Source organism: Protomyctophum parallelum (genome assembly GCF_964188405.1).
Source record: "Protomyctophum parallelum genome assembly, chromosome: 7".
NCBI classification, from domain to species: domain Eukaryota; kingdom Metazoa; phylum Chordata; class Actinopteri; order Myctophiformes; family Myctophidae; genus Protomyctophum; species Protomyctophum parallelum.
In genome coordinates this window covers 8,789,075-8,809,423 of record NC_139705.1, presented here as the reverse complement: position 1 = coordinate 8,809,423, position 20,349 = coordinate 8,789,075, and the positions used below count along the sequence as shown (strand labels likewise).

The 20,349-nt window shown below is 44.3% G+C and overlaps 2 protein-coding genes across 2 annotated transcripts; both read right to left on the bottom strand.

Moving 5' to 3' along the window:
* Positions 1-1,563: 1,563 nt before the first annotated feature.
* On the bottom strand, positions 1,564-2,553 carry LOC310861453 (P2Y purinoceptor 1-like; the record flags this gene model as incomplete). Its single annotated transcript, XM_083768885.1, has 1 exon — positions 1,564-2,553. One exon carries the CDS (start codon positions 2,551-2,553, stop codon positions 1,564-1,566), a length of 990 nt encoding a protein of 329 aa, XP_083625011.1.
* Positions 2,554-8,844: 6,291 nt separating this feature from the next.
* On the bottom strand, positions 8,845-9,792 carry LOC310861452 (P2Y purinoceptor 1-like; the record flags this gene model as incomplete). Its single annotated transcript, XM_083768884.1, has 1 exon — positions 8,845-9,792. The coding sequence occupies one exon, from the start codon at positions 9,790-9,792 to the stop codon at positions 8,845-8,847; it is 948 nt and encodes a 315-aa protein (XP_083625010.1).
* Between the last annotated feature and the right edge of the window lie 10,557 nt (positions 9,793-20,349).

The window sequence follows — 20,349 nt, the reverse complement described above, 5'->3', positions numbered from 1 at the left end:
GAGGCAGTATACAATCCTTACAGTAAAGCCTGTGGGACAGGCATGATATTTCTGTTGCCAGCAGCTGTTGTACTTACTGTCCATCAATGGACAGTAAGTAAATCAATGTGACATTTTGTTGCGTAATGCTTAAGAAGCATTTGTGTCTTTCCATTCTATTGACTACCAGCTTACGATATTCTGCTGTCACCCACATCTTCATATAAACATAAAGTTGTAAATTGATGAGTAGTAGTATACTGTGGTTGGTTTATGCGTATGCCGTGGCTGCATGATTTGAGAGTGACGTAATGAAGATATGTACCAATGCCAGGGTATAACTGGCTCTCGATGGTGACGTAATAAAGATATGTTTCAGTGTCGGGTGGATTAAAGGTAATGCCTCTATGTATACATGTATGTAATCTGAAACCTACCAAGTAAACAGTCTTCAAAATAGCTAATTGTGTGGAGTTTGCATGTTGTCCCTTTGTCCACTAGGGTAGGTACCTAGGGTTGCAAAATCTTACATTTTACCTTTTAAACCTTTTGCTAATCTTACTTTTACAATATTTAAAAAATATTTGAGTCAAGTAACATACTTATTTGAATGGGACTCTTTCTGCTCACCATTCTGTTGACAATGAATCATCAATCATTCTGTTCTGCACCCAAGAAATTAAGAAGAGTACAATTTTCGTTTTCATCACACAGTATGTAAAAATCAGATAAAACAAAATCCTATTGCAGGATGGTATATAATATTCGTTCATTTTATAAAGGCTTTATAATAATATATAGCAAAGAAATAAAAAACATATTTTTTTTCCTTCCCATTTTTCATTTATTTGAGGAAAATAAAAGCACTATAAACAAAAGTAATTATGATTATTATTGAGAATTATTGAGGATGAACACAATAACTATTGTGTTGCAGTTCATATGCAGTACAGGATTATGTAAATGTTGCGTATTAAAAATACAGATCAAATTCCTTAGGCAAACAAGAATATCCATGACACAAAGTGTGAAGCACTAATACAGTAGACTTGCTCAATGCTCATTAGCTCGATGACGACCCATTAACATGGATTTGAGCTAGCTCTGGTCCATAGCCTTACTGCTCTTGCTGCCGCATTAGAGCTATGGACCAGAGCTAGATTTTAGCTGTCTTTTGAAGCAGTACAGAGTGGGAATTGTTTATGAAGTGAGTTTATTTCACTCTGAGGCTCCAGAAAAAGAAAAAGATATCCCAGTCATGCTCCTGGCTGGGCTTGTATCAATCCCAGCTTTACCACATGAATGCTCCTACCATATATAGAGCAGATAAAGCTTCTTCTGGGACACTCAGGCGGCCCATTTAACCATGGCTCTTGCCTAAAAATCGGTATACAGATTAGGTCGGTATGCAGATTAGGTTGTGCGTGCGTGCGTGCGTGTGTCATGAAAACAAGGTGTGACAGGCTATAGCATATTCAAAGGGACAATGAATAAGTACATCAACAATAGTTTTCTTTACCAAAACTATTGTTGATAGAAAATTCTGAAAGTTTCGTGGAGCCTTATTTGTCCAGAAGAATGGACTTACAATGAAGTAGTTTCATCCCCATCAGCAGGTTGCATTGTGATGGTGCAACTAGGATTTGACTGCTTGCGACCACTGATCATCTGGGAGACCCGCCTCAGCTGCTTGTGAAGCTCCTCGTTTCCATGGAGGTAAATCAGGGGATTGATGGCACTGTTCAGACACACAAGTCCACGGCTTATCTGATGAGCAATGTAGACTCCATTAAACCACTCCTGGCACAGGTGTTCCTTTGCCAAAAGTCTTGCCTTCATGTTGAGGTTCTTAAATATATGAAAGGGAATGTAACACACTGAGAAAAGCAACATCAAAATGAATAGCAGTTTCAAGCATCTCTGCTTTTGTACCATGTCAACTCTGTTTCTTGTGCAGAGAACCACAATCACATGTCCATAGTAGCCCAGTATGATGAGCAATGGAATAAGGAACCCAGTCAGTGTCCACCCAAGACTGTATTTCAGGTAATCTTTGACATAAAACGTAGAAGTAGTTTCATAACATTTTCCTGTTCGATTTCTATATGTTTTAGTGAAGAACATGTCTGGAATAATCTGAACACACACCAAGATCCAGACCATTACTGATATAATCACGGAGTGCGACCGAGTTATTCTTCCCATTATCCCCACTGGGTGGACAACAGCCAGGTAACGATAAACACTGATACAAGTGAGGAAACCAATGCTGCCATACAAGTTTAAGTTGAAGCAGAATCTTGTTATCTTGCAGAAGACATCTCCAAAGATCCATTTACTCCCCAAAGCATGGTAGGTAACCAAAAATGGCAGTGTGAGCAAATATAAGATATCTGCTATTCCAAGGTTGAAAACAAAAATGTTAATGAATTTCAGTTTCTTCCAGTTGTGGAACAAGGATTTCAACCCAAAGCCATTTGCAATAACGCCAACTATGAATACTGTGATATAAACACCAGGTAAGAATTGATGTGAAAAGTCAAAGCTAACTCTTTGACAAGATATATTCCTCATTCTGTCTGCTGATGGTTGGTGCTAATTATGTTGCTGTGGTGTTTTGAGTTATGGAAGATTCAGAATAAGAGTTGAGGTATTTCAATATGTCTTTGTTCCTCATTTTCCGTTAAGGAAGCCGGTTCCACAAAATAAAAGATTTCGTAATAATTTCCACTAAACAGTGCATTTTCTTTTTGAACAAAGACTGTGTTCCAATTAGATACAAGACAAAGCCACGTCCAACTGGACAAAACTAGTTTGAACCAACCAACACTGGCATCCTTTGAACGGTATACCACTATGTCATTCTTATTAAGCTATACGTTTTATGTAATGTAATCCTGACATGATCAGAGAGTTTAATTCCAGTATGTTATGTTTCATTTTCTTTCAATTCTCATACCAGGGCAGGAAATACATTTCTTCACACATTTATGTGTCAGTGTCACGTACAGTATGCTGCAGAATTGAATATGCTGAGATTTTCCACCTGTCACCACACTGTTTCGCCTAATTTGAGAAGGACAGTAGAAGTAATTATCAACAAATTGTTTACTTTGACTGCAGAAGTGCACTTCATTTTGCCTAAGTGGATATAGCTTTTCCTTTTTTGAAGGCTTTGCTTGGTTGGGAAGTAAACCCACACAATAACGCAACAATAAACTACTAAACTAGAAATGCACTCTGTCGAGCTGCCAACTTGCACATTGCACACAAGTAGGCCATGTATGGCCTACTTGTGCGCTAGCAGAGCGCACCATGAGGTCACCACTGCTGGTACGAGTCCTTAAGCTCTCTGCTGCTGTCTAGGTTTGAAATATACAGTAGCAGTGGTCAGTGGTCCCTCATTGCCCGGTGGAGTACACCGACATACACAGTGACATACCCAGCCGATACATACCCCGTATTGACTTTATACCAATTTTGAAATGTACTTTAGTTACATCGAGAACAGTGGTTTCTCATTGACTGGTGGAATGTACCGACATACCGTACATACCCAGCCGATCGCTGTTCTTGGTCCCTGATTGGCCGAGCGACGCCACCGACATACGCAGCCGATTACAGTACTGTAATCGCCCTGCTTGCGCAAGTAATAATTCTGGGTGTGATCACGGAGCATGCTGGGAGGTCCTTCTCTATCAAATTGACACACCATAGGATGCTATATGGTCGTTCTATGACAGTGAGGTGGGGCACATTCAAAGTGCTAAAAATAAAATGTAAATATTACATCATTTTCGAACATTCACTCAGAGACTTGTAGGCCTACACGTTTTTGAGGGGCACTAGTGTTCGCGTATTTGTAGCACGGAATGTGTTTTGATTTGATTGGCTGATGTATGATGACGTGTGATGATAAGAGCGCCCCTCACTTCACACAAGTGTGATTGTTTGAGGGGCGCCAGCCCATCCTATATACAGCTTTTCGTCAAGTGTCACATTTGCCATTGACAATGGAAGGAGAATTTACGTCATGTGGACGAGCAAATCGACTTTTCTAAACACAGTGCTTTAATTCAGCTCTGGGGCATATACCTCCACATATATATATATATATATATATATATATATATATATATATAATTAGCTTATATTATTAATTAATTATTATATATAATACTATTATATTATATATACAATTATATTATATAATAATTATATTATATTATAAATATATAATTATATTAACATTAAATACATTGAATATTTTTTAACATTGCATTGTTGTTGTTAAAAGATAATAACACAAGTTGACAAATTAATTCATGAGGAAGTATATTCATTTCTTTATCGGATGATAAGAGCCTCACACTTCACATACAGCTTTTGTCCCCACATGTCTCATATTTGCCATTGACAATGAAAGGAGAAATTAGGTGCCTCAAATATGACGTAATTTGTGTTAGCACAAACATTAAATGCCATTGACAATGAAGGGAAAATGTACGTCATATGTAGACGAGCAAATCGGCTAACCAATCGTGGTGGAAAGATGAGGTTATTTTTAAACATTGTATGATTATGGTTAAAAGATAATAATATAAGTTGAAATTAATTACAGTATATTAAAATAATTATTGGATGATGGTACGACGACGAGTGCCCCTCACTTCACACGGATGTGATTTTTTGAGTGGTGCAACCACTCCTACAACCAGCAATGTCCGTGTACACCTATGTGTTCACCTATGTATGTATTAATGAGCATGAGTATGACTGAGTACCAGTAGGGGTGCTGTTTGCCAGAAACAGAGAGAGAGAGATAGTATTAGTGCTGCACTGTTGCCTACTAATGAGAGAGAGAGAGAGAGAGGAGAGGAGGGGGGAGGGGAGTTGCACCACTCACTCGGGTGTGATTTTATTATATAGAGCAGGGTTCCCCAATTAATTTTCCTCAAGGGCCATATTTTGACTACGGTACCAGGCACGCGCGAGGTCGAGGTCTTGCCCTGAAATTAATGTTCAGGGAAAGAGCCCATTTGAAAAGGACCCCCAGTTTGACATGAAGAGGCTACTGACCCCAATTTAATGCCATTTATATCTGAATTTTGAAATTATTCCGTGGGCCACAAGGGGGCGCTCTGCGGGCCGCAGATGGCCCGCGGGCCGCTAATTGGGGAACCCTTATAGAGGTTTTGGCCACTACGCAACACTCATATAGGCTCACACCTATATGAGTCCTGGCCTTTTTGCGGCCCTCAGGTCTCCGAGCTCCATATATGGAGCTGACTGCTCCATATATGGAGCTGACTGCTCCATATATGGAGTGGTCCACACGGCCGCTAGGCCAGTGGTCCGGGCCCAATGAGAACTCTTATATGGCCAAGTCAATTTTAATATAGGATTGGGTGAAGGGCCACCAGCATTTGGGTATACTACTCTTTTGACCCCAAACTACGGTATAGCATAAGTGTAACATAATAATAATAATAAACTTTATTTATATAGCACCTTTCATACATGAATGTAGCTCAAAGTGCTTTACAGGGCAGAAAAGATAATAAAAACAAAAAAGCATTAAAACAGCCATGCAGTTAAAATACAATAGCGCAGTGTCAAATCAGGAGAAGGCAGTGGTACAAAGATAAGAACAGATAAAGCAAGGCAACGACATTAAAAGAAACAAGCAGTAATAAAATACAGTGAGAACATGAATAATAAAAAATAAATAAAAGATCACTTAAAAGCAATGTTGTAGAGGTGGGTCTTGAGCTGAGCTTTAAAAATGTCTACAGAGGCTGCCTGACGAAGGTACAGTGGGAGCTTGTTCCATGCCGACGGCCCGTAGAAGCAAAAAGCTGCTTCCCCGTATTTTTTAGTTGCCATTTTTTTAGGCAAAGCGAGCAGGCCAGCAGTGGAAGACCTTAGGGGCCGGTTTGGGACATATTTAGGCAGGCAGTCATGTAGGTAGGAAGGTGCGAGACCATTGAGAGCTTTATAGACAAATTAAATAATTTTTAAATCAATCTTAAAAACAACCGGAAGCCAGTGCAGTGATGCCAAAACTGGGGTAATACTGTATGTTCTCTCATCTTAGTTCTAGTTAAAACTCTAGCTGCTGCATTTTGGACAAGTTGTAGTCTGTCAGTTGTTTTCTTAGGCAGTCCTGAAAAGAGTGCATTGCAGTAGTCAAGCCGAGAAAAAACAAAGGCGTGGATTAGCGTTTTAGCATCGTCCAAGGACAAATAGGCTCTGATTCGTGCAATATTTCGAAGGTGAAAAAAGGCAATCTTGGTAACATGATTAATGTGTGAATTAAAATTCAATTCAGAATCAATAATAACCCCCAGGTTCTTTACTGTACTGTTACTTTCTACAGTCAGGTTGCCAAGTCTGCTTATTATTGATTCTTTCTGCTCGCTAGAACCGATTATGAGAACTTCTGTCTTATCCTCATTTAGCTTGAGAAAGTTCTCACTCATCCAACATTTGATGCTAGACAGACAGGTCAACAGTGGGTCTAAAGCACAGGGATCATCTGGGGCCACAGAGAGATATAGTTGGGTATCATCAGCATAGAAATTAAAATTGACTCCGTGATTGGTAATGAGTTCGCCCAATGGCAGTATGTACAAGGAGAAAAGCAGAGGACCAAGAATCGAGCCCTGTGGAATACCAGAACTGATGTCGTGTTTGTCTGAGTCAAACTCGGCTAGATTGACAAAGTAACTTCTGTTTGATAGGTAGGAGGTGAACCAGGACAGGGCCGTACCAGACAGGCCTATCCAGTGCTCCAAACACTGTATTAAAATTGAATGATCAATCGTGTCAAATGCAGCCGTTAAATCTAGAAGTAAGAGAACGGATACATGTTTCTTGTCAGCAGACACCCTAAGATCATTCATTACTTTTACAAGTGCTGTTTCTGTGCTGTGCCCTTTCCTAAAGCCAGATTGGAATTTGTTGTGCACATTATTGTTCTGTAGAAATACATCCAATTGATGAGAAATTGATCTAAAACCTTGCCTAGAAAGGGTAGATTTGAAATGGGTCGATAGTTACCCAAAACAGAGGGATCAAGATTGTGTTTCTTGAGTAGGGGCCTAACTACGGCAGTCTTCAGTGAGTCTGGGAAGACGCCTGATTGTAGAGAGCTGTTTTAAGGATATCTCCAATCACACTGTCTAAGACCTCTTTGAGAAAGGTGGTGGGAATTGTATCCAATGAACAGGAGGATGATGTCATCTGTGAAATGGTTTTGCGGAGTTCGTCTTCATCAATTGCGCAGAACGATATTAGGCTCCCCCTGGAGAGATCTACCCTGGGACCATTAGCTGCTGTTTGAAGGTTTGCGCTAGCAGCAGCACCATTCATAATATCAGCTCTAATGTTAAAGATTTTGTTATCAATCTTGTTCTCATTGATAATGCCAGAGAAATATGCCTGCCTTGCTAGACGCAAGGCCTTGTTATAGGCGACTGTTGACTTTTTAAGAATCTCTAAGTGGATGGTGAGTTTATTTTTTCTCCAAGCTCGCTCAGCTCTACGACATTCTTGCTTCAGTGAGCGTGTATGCTCACATAGTGGCGAAAAATAAAACTTCTGGGAACTCAGATTAGTGTAGCATAACATAAGTGAGGATAGTTACAGGATTATATAGCCTGGCATGGCCAGACTAATATCACTGCAGATATTAGTCTGGAACTTCAGTGTGAAAGATGTATTTCCAAAGGACGGTTACAAACAGATTCCAACGTCACAGCATAAAAGTCTCGCTTTGAATAGCGGGCTCTGATTGGTCACCCACAACTCTGGAGTGAGCGAAACACACGCACGTGTGCACACACACAAACGGAAGCACGCACACAAACGGACGCACGCGTACACACACACGCACGCGTGCGTGCATACACACACACAAACGCACGCTAAACAGACAGAAAGCATTATGTCAATCACTGTAACAAAATACACAAATATCACAAAAGCACAAATTCCAAACTTCATTTGTATTTTGTAAGGTGATATAGAATGGCAATATATTGTATACAAAATAACCCAATCAAGGTAAGAAATAAACCACATTTATTTTTGCAGCAGCTCCTATGCACAGTTTTGTGTGTATGTCCGTTTAGCACGGAATGTGATGATTTGATTGGCTGATACATAAGCCAATGATGTTCTGATCATCATCATCATACATCATCATAAGGCACAGGTCACTTCACACGAGTGTGATTTTTACTTGGCTAAAACGTGAGACAATTAGCCAAATGGTCACTAAAGGCCTATAGTCATACACCAGTTTTAGGTGATAAGGTGACCACCGAAAACTAGGCTACAACATGACGTCACGCTGTGGTGATAAGAGACTCGCCACTCACCCAAATACATCTCTCTGTTTTACTACGGTGGTCAACGTATCACCTAAAACTTCAATTTCTTAGAATTCATTAACATTAACGACCTGTGGTGTGAATTTCCCTCATGATGGAAGACCCCATGCAGGGATGAATTATGGCTTGTGCCAAGTGTGCACGTGCACAGGGGCCCTGGGCTAATGGGGGCCCTTGGCTTGGATTCAGAATGTCCTCAAAGTCACGCTTCCAACAAGCTTTGCACTGAACAGATTGGACTTTCCATTCCAGAAATAATGGCCAAAACATACTTGAAAACGGAAAACTTGCAAACTAGATACCTGAGTAAAGTTCAATTTGAGCTTCATCCAACACATCCACATCCATTTATGTCAGCCTTACCGTTATGCTGCTAAGGACAGTTAAAAACCACATTAGGAAAAAATAATCAGCACCTTCCAGGGGGGGGGGGGGGCTTTGCGATTTGTGCACAAGGCCCTTTTTCACTTTAATCCGTCCCTGACCCCATGACACCGTGCCGGACCCGCCTGAAGCATTGCCGCCTGAGATGATTGTGAAGCATTTTGTTTCTGTGCAGGTAAATCAGTGGGTTGATGGCACTGTTCAGACACACAAGTCCACGACTTATCTGATGAGCAATGTAGACTCCATCAAACCACTCCTGGCATTGACGTTCCTTTGCCAGAATTCTTGCCTTCAAGTTGAGATTCTTAAGCACATGATAGGGGATGTAGCACACTGAGAGAAGTACAATCAATATGAACAGTAGTCTCAAGCATCTCTGTTTCAGCACCGTGTCAATGTTAGGTTTGGTGCGGAGAATCACAATCATGTGTCCATAGCAGCCCAGTATGATGAGTGATGGAATGCAGAACCCAGTCAGTGTCCATCCAAGACTGTACGTCAGGTAATCGTTGACATAAAACCAAGAAGTAGTTTCATAACATTTACCTGTTTGGTTTTTGTATGTTTTAGCGAAGAACATGTCTGGAAGAATCTGAACGCACACCAAGACCCAGACCATAATGGTTATAATCACAGTGTGTGTCTGGGTTATTCTTTCCATTACTCTCATCGGATGGACAACAGACAGGTAACGATAAACACTGATACAAGTGAGGAAACCAATGCTGCCATACAGGTTTAAGTTGAAGCAGAATCTTGTTATCTTGCAGAAGACCTCTCCAAAGATCCATTTACTCCCCAGAGCATAGTAGGTAACCAGAAACGGGAGTGTGAGCAAATACAAAATATCTGCTAATACAAGGTTGAAAACAAAAATGTTGACGTTCCCCAGTTTTTTCCAGTTATGGAACAAGGATTTCAATCCAAAGCCATTTGCAATCAGACCAACAATGAATACTGCAAAATAAACACAGGGTAAGAACTGCTGTGAAAAGTCAAAGCTAACGCCTTGACATGAAATGTTCCTCATTCTGCCTCCTGTGTTCTGATAAAAAAAATACGTTGTTGCTGTTTAAGTTATTTTCTGAGGCTGCGGTTCTGTGAGTCATACTGTATGAGAAACAGAGGTGAGAATTTCAAAGATTTCCTGTTCTTCACATTTTCTGTAAACAGGAAATGCTACCTGACATACTCTCATTTAGTATGATTTGGCAAGTAAACAGTTTTAAACAAGACAGTTATATAATAAATAGTAGTTTGAAGTTCATCATTATACTTGAGGGGGAAATTATGAAGTTGCTCTCCAATATGAGCCTTTCTCCATCAAGTATACAAACTATAGTAGCCTATAGTACGCCTATCGTTTTACAAGACAATATGAGCCTTTCTCCATCCAAGTATACAAACTATAATAGCCTATAGTAGGCCTATCATTTTATAATACAAACTATAGTAGCCTATACCTATAATTTTACAAGACGCAAAAAAGTGTTTGAAGAGGAGGAAGTTAGCATTGTTTCAGTTTCCTGTATGTATATGATGGTTCGATGACAAGGTGGAGCAAGTTAACACTTTAAAATAGAAGGGTTCTATTTTAGCCAAAATAAAATATAGGATGGGGGAACTTATAGAATTTATAAAGCCATTTACAGTATACATGGAATCCCTGTTCCAAACATTCCTCTCCTCTTTTGACCAGTTTGATGGCCTTGATAATCCTACAGAAAGTATATAAGCTACACAAACTCAGGTAAACACTCCAACGGCGCCATCTTTTGGTTGGAGTTTGTCATGAGGCAAGGGGCACCCGGACAACACATCTGCACTAGAGTATACTCTAAGATCTGCACACAGAGTTGTAACTTGTAAGCCTATGAATTTTCTCGGCATGCATTTGGTACGTTTTACTTTCCTTTCAACATTGGGGCTTTCTGTAGGCTACATATCTTAGGAGAATTCCATGCACAAACAAGGGACTAAATTATTTTCGCTCCTATGCCACCAACGCCCTACCAACAGTCATTAAGACATGTGAATCCCTTGACTCCCTCAAAACCGCTCTCAAAGGGCACCTACAGACGGCTGCAATTCGAAACTGGCCCCTGTAAAATCTGAATCCCCCCCCACCGCCCCCCCCTTTTTCCCCTCAATGTATCTTTTCCCTTTTTGCTTCCTTTATGATGAATTCCTGTTCTGTTCTTTAACTATATAGGAGTGTCTATTTGTATGTCTCTAAATGTTTTGATGAATTGAACAAGGTGGACCCTGTTGTAAACAAGTGTAATGCTTAATTGGGTCGTCCACTCACAGTTTTTTTGATTGATTGAAATATTTATTAACAGTTTGTAGAATTTACAGTACATTTTAAGCACAAACTCAATACAAAGACTGTCAACTGTGAGTGGACGACCCAATTAAGCATTACACTTGTTTACAACAGGGTCCACATTGTTCAATTCATCAAAACATTTAAAGACATACAACCATTTAGAGACATACAAATAGACATTTCTATGTAGTTAAAGAACAACAGGAATTCATCATATGGGAAGCAAAAAAGGGAAAATATACAAGCACTGGGAAAATATACAATATACAGTGAGGGAAATGGGGTGGGGGGGTGGGGGGGATTCAGATTTTACAGAGGCCAGTTTCGAATTGCAGCCATCCGTAGGTGCCCTTTGAGAGCGGTTTTGAAGGAGTCAAGGGATTCACATGTCTTAATGACTGTTGGTAGGGCGTTCCACATTTTGGTGGCATAGGAGCGAAAATAATTTAGTCCCTTGTTTGTGCCGAATCTGGGTTGTACATGGTTTGTTGCACTCCCTCTGGTGTTGTGGGTGTGGACTTCGTTTACATTAAGGAAGTATTTAGACAGGTACATGGGTATCTTGGTGGTGTATCGAATCTTGTGGACCAGACCCATTGCAAGATGCTGTACTCTGTCGACGACCCTAAGCCATCCCAGCCTGTCAAAGTGGGCAGGGGTGAGGTGGGTTCGGGGGGTGAGGCCAAGTAGGAGCCTGACCAGTTTGTTTTGGGAGGTCTGGAGCCTTGTTTTAAGGGCCTTTGAGGTGCTGTGGTACCAAGAGGTGGATGCATAGTCAAAGAAACGTTAAAGGTTACTTTAGTAACCACGGTTGTATAAATAAATTGAACGAAATACCTTTCGTTTATGGGTAGGTTTCCTTCAAAACCTAGCTGCAGAACATTATTTTATGTGCTCCCAGGACAGAAAATTCTAGAATTTTGCTGTCCTGGGCTCTTGGGGGTGACGTAGGAAGCTACGCCCACGCCGTATAAAGCGGACGTGGCTACGTCATCCCTCATTCGGAACTTTTCTTCTGCTATAGAGAACAGAAGGGCGTTCCACGAAAGGTATTTCGTTCAATTTATTTATACAACCGTGGTTACTAAAGTAACCTTTAACGTTGTATTAAATAGAAATTTCACGAAATACCTTTCGTTTATGGGACTTTATGAACTCCCGTGAACTCCCTGAACTCCCAGTGGGTCCCAGGTAAGTCTTTTGGGAGGGGCTCGGACCCTTTTAGGTCCAGAACCTAGTCCTTGTGGAGAACAGGAGGCAGCGCTATGCTGCCCTGATGTTCTACTGAGCCGCTGCGCCCAAGACTGCGTGCGCTAACGAGGGCGCAGCCACATCTAGGTTATAGTATGTAGCGAAAGTCGAGGGTGTAGACCAGCTTGCTGCTGTGCAGACTTCCTGAATAGAGACACCCTTGTAGAGTGACCAGGAAGCTGCCACGCCTCTCGTGGAGTGGGCCCTCAGGGCTTGAGGGGAATCCACTCCTTGGCTAGTGTAGGCCAGATGTATGGCTTCCACTATCCAGTTGGAGATAGTGACCTTCGTGACAGGCTTTCCTTTGGTCCTGGCACCCCAGGACGCAAAGAGTTGGCTTCCTTGTCTGAAGGGAGCCAGTCTATCCACGTATATGCGTAAGGCTCTGACTGGGCAGAGGCAGTTAAGCCTCCTGTCCTCGTCAGAGGCGAACGGCGGGGGGTGGAAAGCCTGAAGGTTCACTGGTACACACACTGAGAGAGCGTTTTTGGGAATGAAGGTGGGGTTTGCTTTTAGGGTGACGTTGGTCGACCCATCATTGAACCTCATGCAGTCTGGAGAGATCGAGAGCGCATGTAGGTCGCTGACCCTTTTCGCCGTCGTGAGGGCGATCAGGAGAGCCACCTTCAAGGTTAGGAGCTTGAGGCTCACTGTTTGTAGTGGTTCAAAAGGTGCTGTAGCCAGAGCCTTTAGAACCAGGGACAAATCCCACGAGGGGACAAGGGATCTGCATGTCCTGTGTTCCCTGCGTACACCCTTCATGAACTGTTTTACCAGCGGGTGTTTCCACACCGTCTGGTTATCAAGGCCCGGGTGGCAGGCGGAAATTGCTGCCAGGTGGACCTTGACTGAGGAGAGGCCTAGACCGTTGTCTAGGAGCTCCTGTAGGAACGTGAGGACGTCGATCACTGAGGCCTGGTAGGGGACAACTTGGTCTGGTCTTCGTGAGCACCACTGCTCGAAGACGCGCCAGGCTGTGTCGTAACGGTCCCTAGTTGACTGGGCCCTGCCTTTTTGAATTGTTTCGATAACGTTCAGAGGTAGGCCCACTGCAGTCAACATCACCCTTTGACGGGCCAGACCCATAGGTCTAGGTCCTGGGGGTGAGGGTGAAAGATCTCCCCTCTCGCTTGGGAGAGGAGATCCGCTCGAAGAGGAATTTTCCACGGCTGGTCGTAGAGGAGGGGGGTTATTTCCGACCTCCAGACCCCCCAGGACGGGGCTATTAGGAGCACCGTCAGACCCTGAGTCCTCACTCTGTCCAGAGTGGGGCTGATGAGGGACAGCGGGGGAAAAGCGTAGAGAAGGGTTTTGGGCCATCGGTGTGACAGAGCGTCTAGCCCCGATGTTGATGGTCCCCTGATTGCGAAGAAGAGGGGACACTTCGTGTTCTCCTCTGTGGCAAAGAGGTCCACCCTGGGTTTCCCAAACCTGCTCCAGACCTGGGACGCTGCATGGGGATGTAGCGACCAGTCTGCGTAGCGGAGAGGTCCTCTGGACAGCAGGTCTGCCCCTGTGTTCAGAAGACCTGGGACGTGACACGCTACTACAGAGAGAAGGCGTGTGTCGGACCACAGGATTAATTTCCGCGCCAGCTGATGAAGACGAGGGGACCTGAGTCCGCCTTGTCTGTTGATGTAGCACATGGCGGTGGTGTTGTCTGTCCTGACTAGGACGTGGCAACCCCGGATGCGCTGCTCGAAGTGTCTCAGAGCGAGGAAGACCGCCATAAGCTCCAAGTAATTTATGTGAAGGGCACATAGTGGCCCCACCCATAAACCTCTGGCTGTGAATCCTTCCAGCGTGGCTCCCCAGCCTGTCATGCTGGCGTCTGTGGTGATGACTTTCCTGATCAGAGGCTTTCCCATAGGGACGCCCTCTGAGAGGGTTTTTCTGTCTGACCACCATTGAAGGGCTAGTGTGCATTGTGACGTCACTGTTACCTTCTGGTGGCGACGGTGCATTGGTACATGTAGAGAGCCCATCCATTGTTGGAAAGGTCTCATATGTAGTCTTGCTAGGCGGATTAAATAGACCGCTGAGGCCATTAGCCCCGCCATCCGGAGGCATGCATGAAAAGGAATCGAGCGTCCCCTTTTGAATGACGCCACGCACTGCAATGTTGCCTCTATTCTCTCTCGGCTCAGGCGGGCCGTGTAGGAGATTGAGTTCAGTGTTATGCCTATGAAGTCTATTGACTGCGTCGGCATAAGCATACTCTTCTCGTGGTTTATTAAGAACCCGAGCGAGGCGAGGTGACTGAGCACGCGATGTGTGTGCGACAGTGCTTCTCGTGGAGAGTTTGCAAGTACGATCCAGTCGTCCACATATGTTGCGAGACGGATTCCTTGCTGTCGCAGGGGAGCAATAGCTGCCGCCGTGCATTTTATGAAAACTCTCGGACTCAGAGACATCCCGAAGGGAAGGACTGTGTATTCGTACACTCTTCCTTTGAACCCGAAGCGCAGAAACTTTCTGTGCGGGGGGTAAATCGGAATGTGGAAGTATGCATCTTGCAGATCTATTGACGTAAACCAATCCCCCTCGCGGATTAGGCGCAGGAGGAGTGGTGGTGTCAGCATTTTGAATCGCAGCTTTTTCAAGTGACGGTTCAAGGCTCTGAGGTCTAGAATGGGACGGATCCCCCCCCCCTTTTTCTTTACTAAGAAATAACGGGAGTAGAAACCGTTCATTGATTGATCGGGGGACACCTCTGTGATTGCGCCTTTTTGCATTAAGGAATTGATTTCCTCTTGTAGAATGGCGGCTTTCTGCCCGCTCGCCTCTGAGAAAATAATTCTCCTGGAGGTGGGCGGTTTTGAGGCAAACTGTATCCTGTATCCTGTCTGAATAGTACGGATGATCCACGGGGAAGCCCCGGATATCCGCCATTGTGACAGATGACGTGACAAAGGGTTCCCTGTGCTCGTCAGCGTGGTGCATTGCCGTCTGCCTAGGGGGAGACTTACCTTGTGTGGAATGTCGCCCTCTAGTGGATTTTCCTGGTAGTGAAGGAAATTTTTGGCGTGGAGGTTCTGGCCTGTGCCAGCCTTTGCTGACACAGTGTGGGTTATCTGTCCCACTGGGCTTTTGCCCTTCAGAGTTGGTTTTATTGTTGTTTTTTTGTGTTTTTGTTTTTTTGTTTTCTTTATTGAACAACTTAAAACAGGCACATGTGGTGAATTGCACATTTGAACAACATTTTGGGTCTGTACAGCAGTGCTCACAGCACTGTGTACAGCCCATTTTAAGCGCTTTAGCGCAGGCTCTGAGGTGAGATCCGTGATCCCCCCCTCTGGCCTTGAACTCTGAATGTGGGGAAGATGACCCGGCCCGGGCAGGTCATTTGCGCTTCCCCTGGCCTCGGCCCCTGGGAGCGCTCTTGGCCTTGTAGGGCGGTGGAGAGGTGCGGCGGTCTGCTCTGCCACGTCCTGCAGGGTGTCGCTGTCTGTCTCCGCTCCGGTCCTGGGACCTGGGTTTGTCGTCAGCCTTGGCCTTCCAGGGTGCCTTCTTGGCCTTGGAGCGGCCTGCCGGGGTAGCCTGGTTGGCCAGTGGCTCGAGCGCCTTCATGGTTTTGGTGGAGGCCTCGAGCTGCTGAATGGACTCTGACATTTTGGACAGTGCGTCCTTAAACATGTTGTCTGGGTGGATATTTCCAGCCACAAACTCTTTCTTTGTCTCAAGAGAGATGGCGGTGGTCTGATCGACCCAACGCCATCTCTCCTGGAGGATGGAGCACGCCATGGCCTTGGCGTTGTGGTGAGTGGTGTTCCTCTGGAGAGTAGCCATCTCGTGGTTCAAGCGGCGTAGCTCTGCCAGGTCCTCGGGCAGTTCCGCCATCAGGACAGGAGTGGACTTCCGTCCCATCTCAATGAGGAGGCGCTTGGTAGAACCTTGGAGAAGTGCTCCTGCGTTGAGAGCGCTTGCCGCAAGGGACATGTGTCCGTACTGCCACTTGTTTATTTTTGAGGCCTCCTTCACACTGCTGGACAGGAGCTGAGGGTCCTTAGAGTGGTGGTCCACTCGAGGAGCTGCCGGGTTGGCCAGGTAGGCCGCGATGGCCGTGTCCATCTTTGGCATGACGTTCAAGGCGAGGTCTACCTGGCTCTCATGTGGGACGTCGTGGGGCCCCTTCACGCTGGCCCTGGGAAGTTCCACCATCAGGAGGGGTTTGTCCCAGGCGTGCTTCATGGCGCCCTCGAAGCCCGTGGCTAGAGGGACCCTCTGTCTTTTAGGTGCAGTGGGGGGGGCGGAGTCAGCAGTCATGCCGTCCCATGCTTTTACCTCGACAGTTGAGGTAGGCCATATGTGGCCGCACCGTGTGGAGGCCCTCTTGTAAATATCATAGATGTTGGATTCATCCATGGGGAGTGTAGGGGGCGGGGACGCTTTCTGGCGCTCCCCTGTATCCATAACGTCCAGGTCGTCGAGGCGGCGACGACGGAAGCCGCTGTGGTGAACGGGGGAGAGATCCTCATGGTCATCTCCCTCATCAGAGTAGGCCTCGTCCAGGACGCGGTAGGCCTTGAATGGCTCCTGGTAGGAAGGGAGCTCGTCATCACGAAGCTCCCCTTCCTCCCTGGTGGACCGATGCTCACGTCTGGGAGACATCGGGCGGTCTGGGGAGGGGTCCAGGCGGTCCACCATGTAGCTGGGTGCAGCAGCAGGCTGCCTGCGCCTAGCTGCTTGTCTGGGTGGACACTCAATGGTGGCCTGCACGACGTGCTGTCGTGCGGAGGCCCTGGGTCTCCCTCCATAAGCCTCGTCAGCCATGGCTGCAGAAGCTGTTGTAGCATACCTGTCACGACTATCGTCGGGGGGTGGTGCTCTTGAAGAGGAGGCTTCGGCTGGGGCTCTGTTGCCCATGTAGTCGAGCCTCTGTCTTGGGGTAGGTCGTTGTCCCTGCCCGGTGAATTGCTGCCGAGCTCGTCTCGGGGGAGGAGGAGCAGGAGAGGAGCTCCTATCGGAGCTTCCTTCCAGGCAGCCTCGGGCTCTGAACGCTTCGTAATACTTTTCGACACGTTTGAGCCTGCTGGCTAGGATATCGTCGTCCATTTTCTCACAATGGAGACAAATGGGACCGGTTTCCTCCAAGACGTCACGGGTGTGGCTAATGCCGAGACAGTACATACATTCGGGATGGCCGTCTCTTCCCGACATGGTGTTCCCGCACCCGTAGGTGATGCAGGTCTTTTGTTGAATTTCAACCGGTACCTGGGTTCGGCGCCGGCGTCTTTCCTCGGGCTGGGGTTCCCTCGGCAGCGACATGGTTGCTTGTCGAGAGAGGAGTCCGAGTCATTAACACCCACAGGTTTATATTCCTCGTGGTGTGTTTGAAGAGAATACCACAGGCGTAGCTGCCTAGTAGCGCGAAGCTAACTATCGATAGCTTTAGGCTAACAACGCTAGCTTAGCTAGAGAGAAAAAGGCGCGAGCTACTTTTTTCAACGAGCGAGCAGCAACAAGTTGGCTAAAACTCACTTGTGTAGTAGTTCGGCTTTTTCCTCGAGAAGAAAATTCTTCTGTTTTGCTTCGAGAGTGTGTCAGAGATCTCACGGTCCTAAAGAATTAGTCTCTCGGCCGAATTTATGAGATATATGACCCTGCACACACTGTGGAAGTTTAGAGTTCGTTCTATCAGCATAGCAGAAGAAAAGTCGAGTGAGGGATGACGTAGCCACGTCCGCTTTATACGGCGTGGGCGTAGCTTCCTACGTCACCCCCAAGAGCCCAGGACAGCAAAATTCTAGAATTTTCTGTCCTGGGAGCACATAAAATAATGTTCTGCAGCTAGGTTTTGAAGGAAACCTACCCATAAACGAAAGGTATTTCGTGAAATTTCTATTTAATACAACCTTGTACGAGGGCTCCTGTTAAGGTCTTCAAGGTGTTTTTGCTGACCAGTGAGGAGATCCTGTAAAGGAATCTTGTTCTTTGATTGACTTTTTTGATTACGTTGGTGGCCATTTTATCACCGGAAAGATTAGCCTCCAGGATGGAACCTAGGTAGGTAATTTGATCTTTTCGTGTGATAATATTGTCACCCACTCTAACCAAGAAGCCATCTGCCTTGCTGAGTTTACTATTTGATCCGAAGAGGATGGATTCAGTTTTTCCCAGGTGTAAGGATAGTTTGTTATCAGCGAGCCAGGTGCAGATTCTACCGAGTTAACAGTCTTTGTATTGAGTTTGTGCAAACTGTTAATACATTTTTCAATCAATCAATCAATGCTAGAAGGCTTTCTTACCTTTATTAGTAGTTCTTATACGTCCCCACCAAAGAGGTCCATGCAGGTGTTATTTTGTGCAAAAGTGCATTATTGGCTATTTCCCCTATAAGCCCTCAATGGGGGTTGGGTTTTTGTGCTAATTCGCTTATTTCCATCTAAGTAGTAAAGTGTGCCGCTTGGGATAGCCTACTATTTACATTATGAAGAGAGGATATACAAAACAAATTGATTTTTGAGCGATGGAAATAAGCGAATTAGCACAATGCCCCATTCAATTCAATGCAATTCAATTCAATTCATTGAGGGCTTATATTAGGGGAAATAGCCAATAATGCGCTTTTGCACAAAATAACACCTGGACCTCTTTGGTGGGGACCTAACAACTAGGTAAAGGTATAAGAAAGCCTTCTAGCATGGAATTCTCCTTTAATTATATATGAAAGTTTTATTGATAAGAATAGAGGATGGAATCATCCCTATTGTGTGACTGAACTGCTGTGCTTACACAATTTAATAATATAGCCTATAGTCTCTCTTCTTTGATAAACACTACTACCCAACTAGTGCTATACCCAACTACACGATTGTGCTTCAATTAGTCAGAAAGTTCCAAATAATGACTAGTCAGAAAGTCCCAATTTAACGAATCATGTAACAACAAATAATGTATAATATCTCCAAATGAGCCAAACCGCTTAAATTTGTTAAAGAAGGTAAATTCCAAAATGTAGGTAAAATAACTGGACTGATGAATCAACAAAATGGAATCATTCTATGGGAACTATTGTTCCCATGTCAGTCTCATGGTCAGAATCATGTCAGTATTATGTCACATGGTTGTGACAGGGCCTGACATCCCTGTGACAAGGCCTGTGACTGGGATGTCAGGCCCTGTTTTGCATTGTTTTTAAACTGTTTTGTTTACCAAAATGGGACTACTTTTAAAATAGACTTGTAGAGTGTTTGATATTGGTTATAAGAGTGAAACAATTAACCTTTTCTGAAAACATTCAACTTGAATGCAGAAGACAAATTCAGATTCAGATTTTATTTTTGTGGTTATGTTACAGGCGGTTTATAATGTGTAACATGAACACAACACAATGTAGTGCACCTTCCTAAACCTATACAGTAGATCCAGTGAGGCCCACTAGGTGTCAGTGTTTAGTTTTTTTTTTTTTTTTAACCAATGTGATCAGACTGAAAAGACCATGGTGTTGGATGTACATAGCAGACACAATTATTTTTTCAAACACGCATTAGTCACTATTAGCCAGTGGGCGTTGATGTTCTATCTAGTCCACACACACACACACACACACACACACACACACACACACACACACACACACACACACACACACACACACACACACACACACACACACACACACACACACACACACACACACACACACACACACACACACAGTTGCTCTGACAGAGATATAGGCTGATAGACAGACATGATTGTGAGCTCATTAAGATTAGGAACACAATAAAGGTATTTTTTCTCAAAATAGTTTTAATTTGTTTAAGGACGAACACGGCAAAACAATATCTGAGTCGTTGTGCAAAATTAAGTGATGAATGAAACAACTCATAAAGTCAGCCTTACAGTATGTACAGTACAGTGCTGTAAACTGTGGTCAAATTACAACTCTGACAGTAGAACGCTATACAAATATCATGGATTAAAAAGGAAAAAAGAAATATATAAAACATATTGACATGAAATTAAACTATGAATACTGTACAAAATATAACAAAAGCCCAG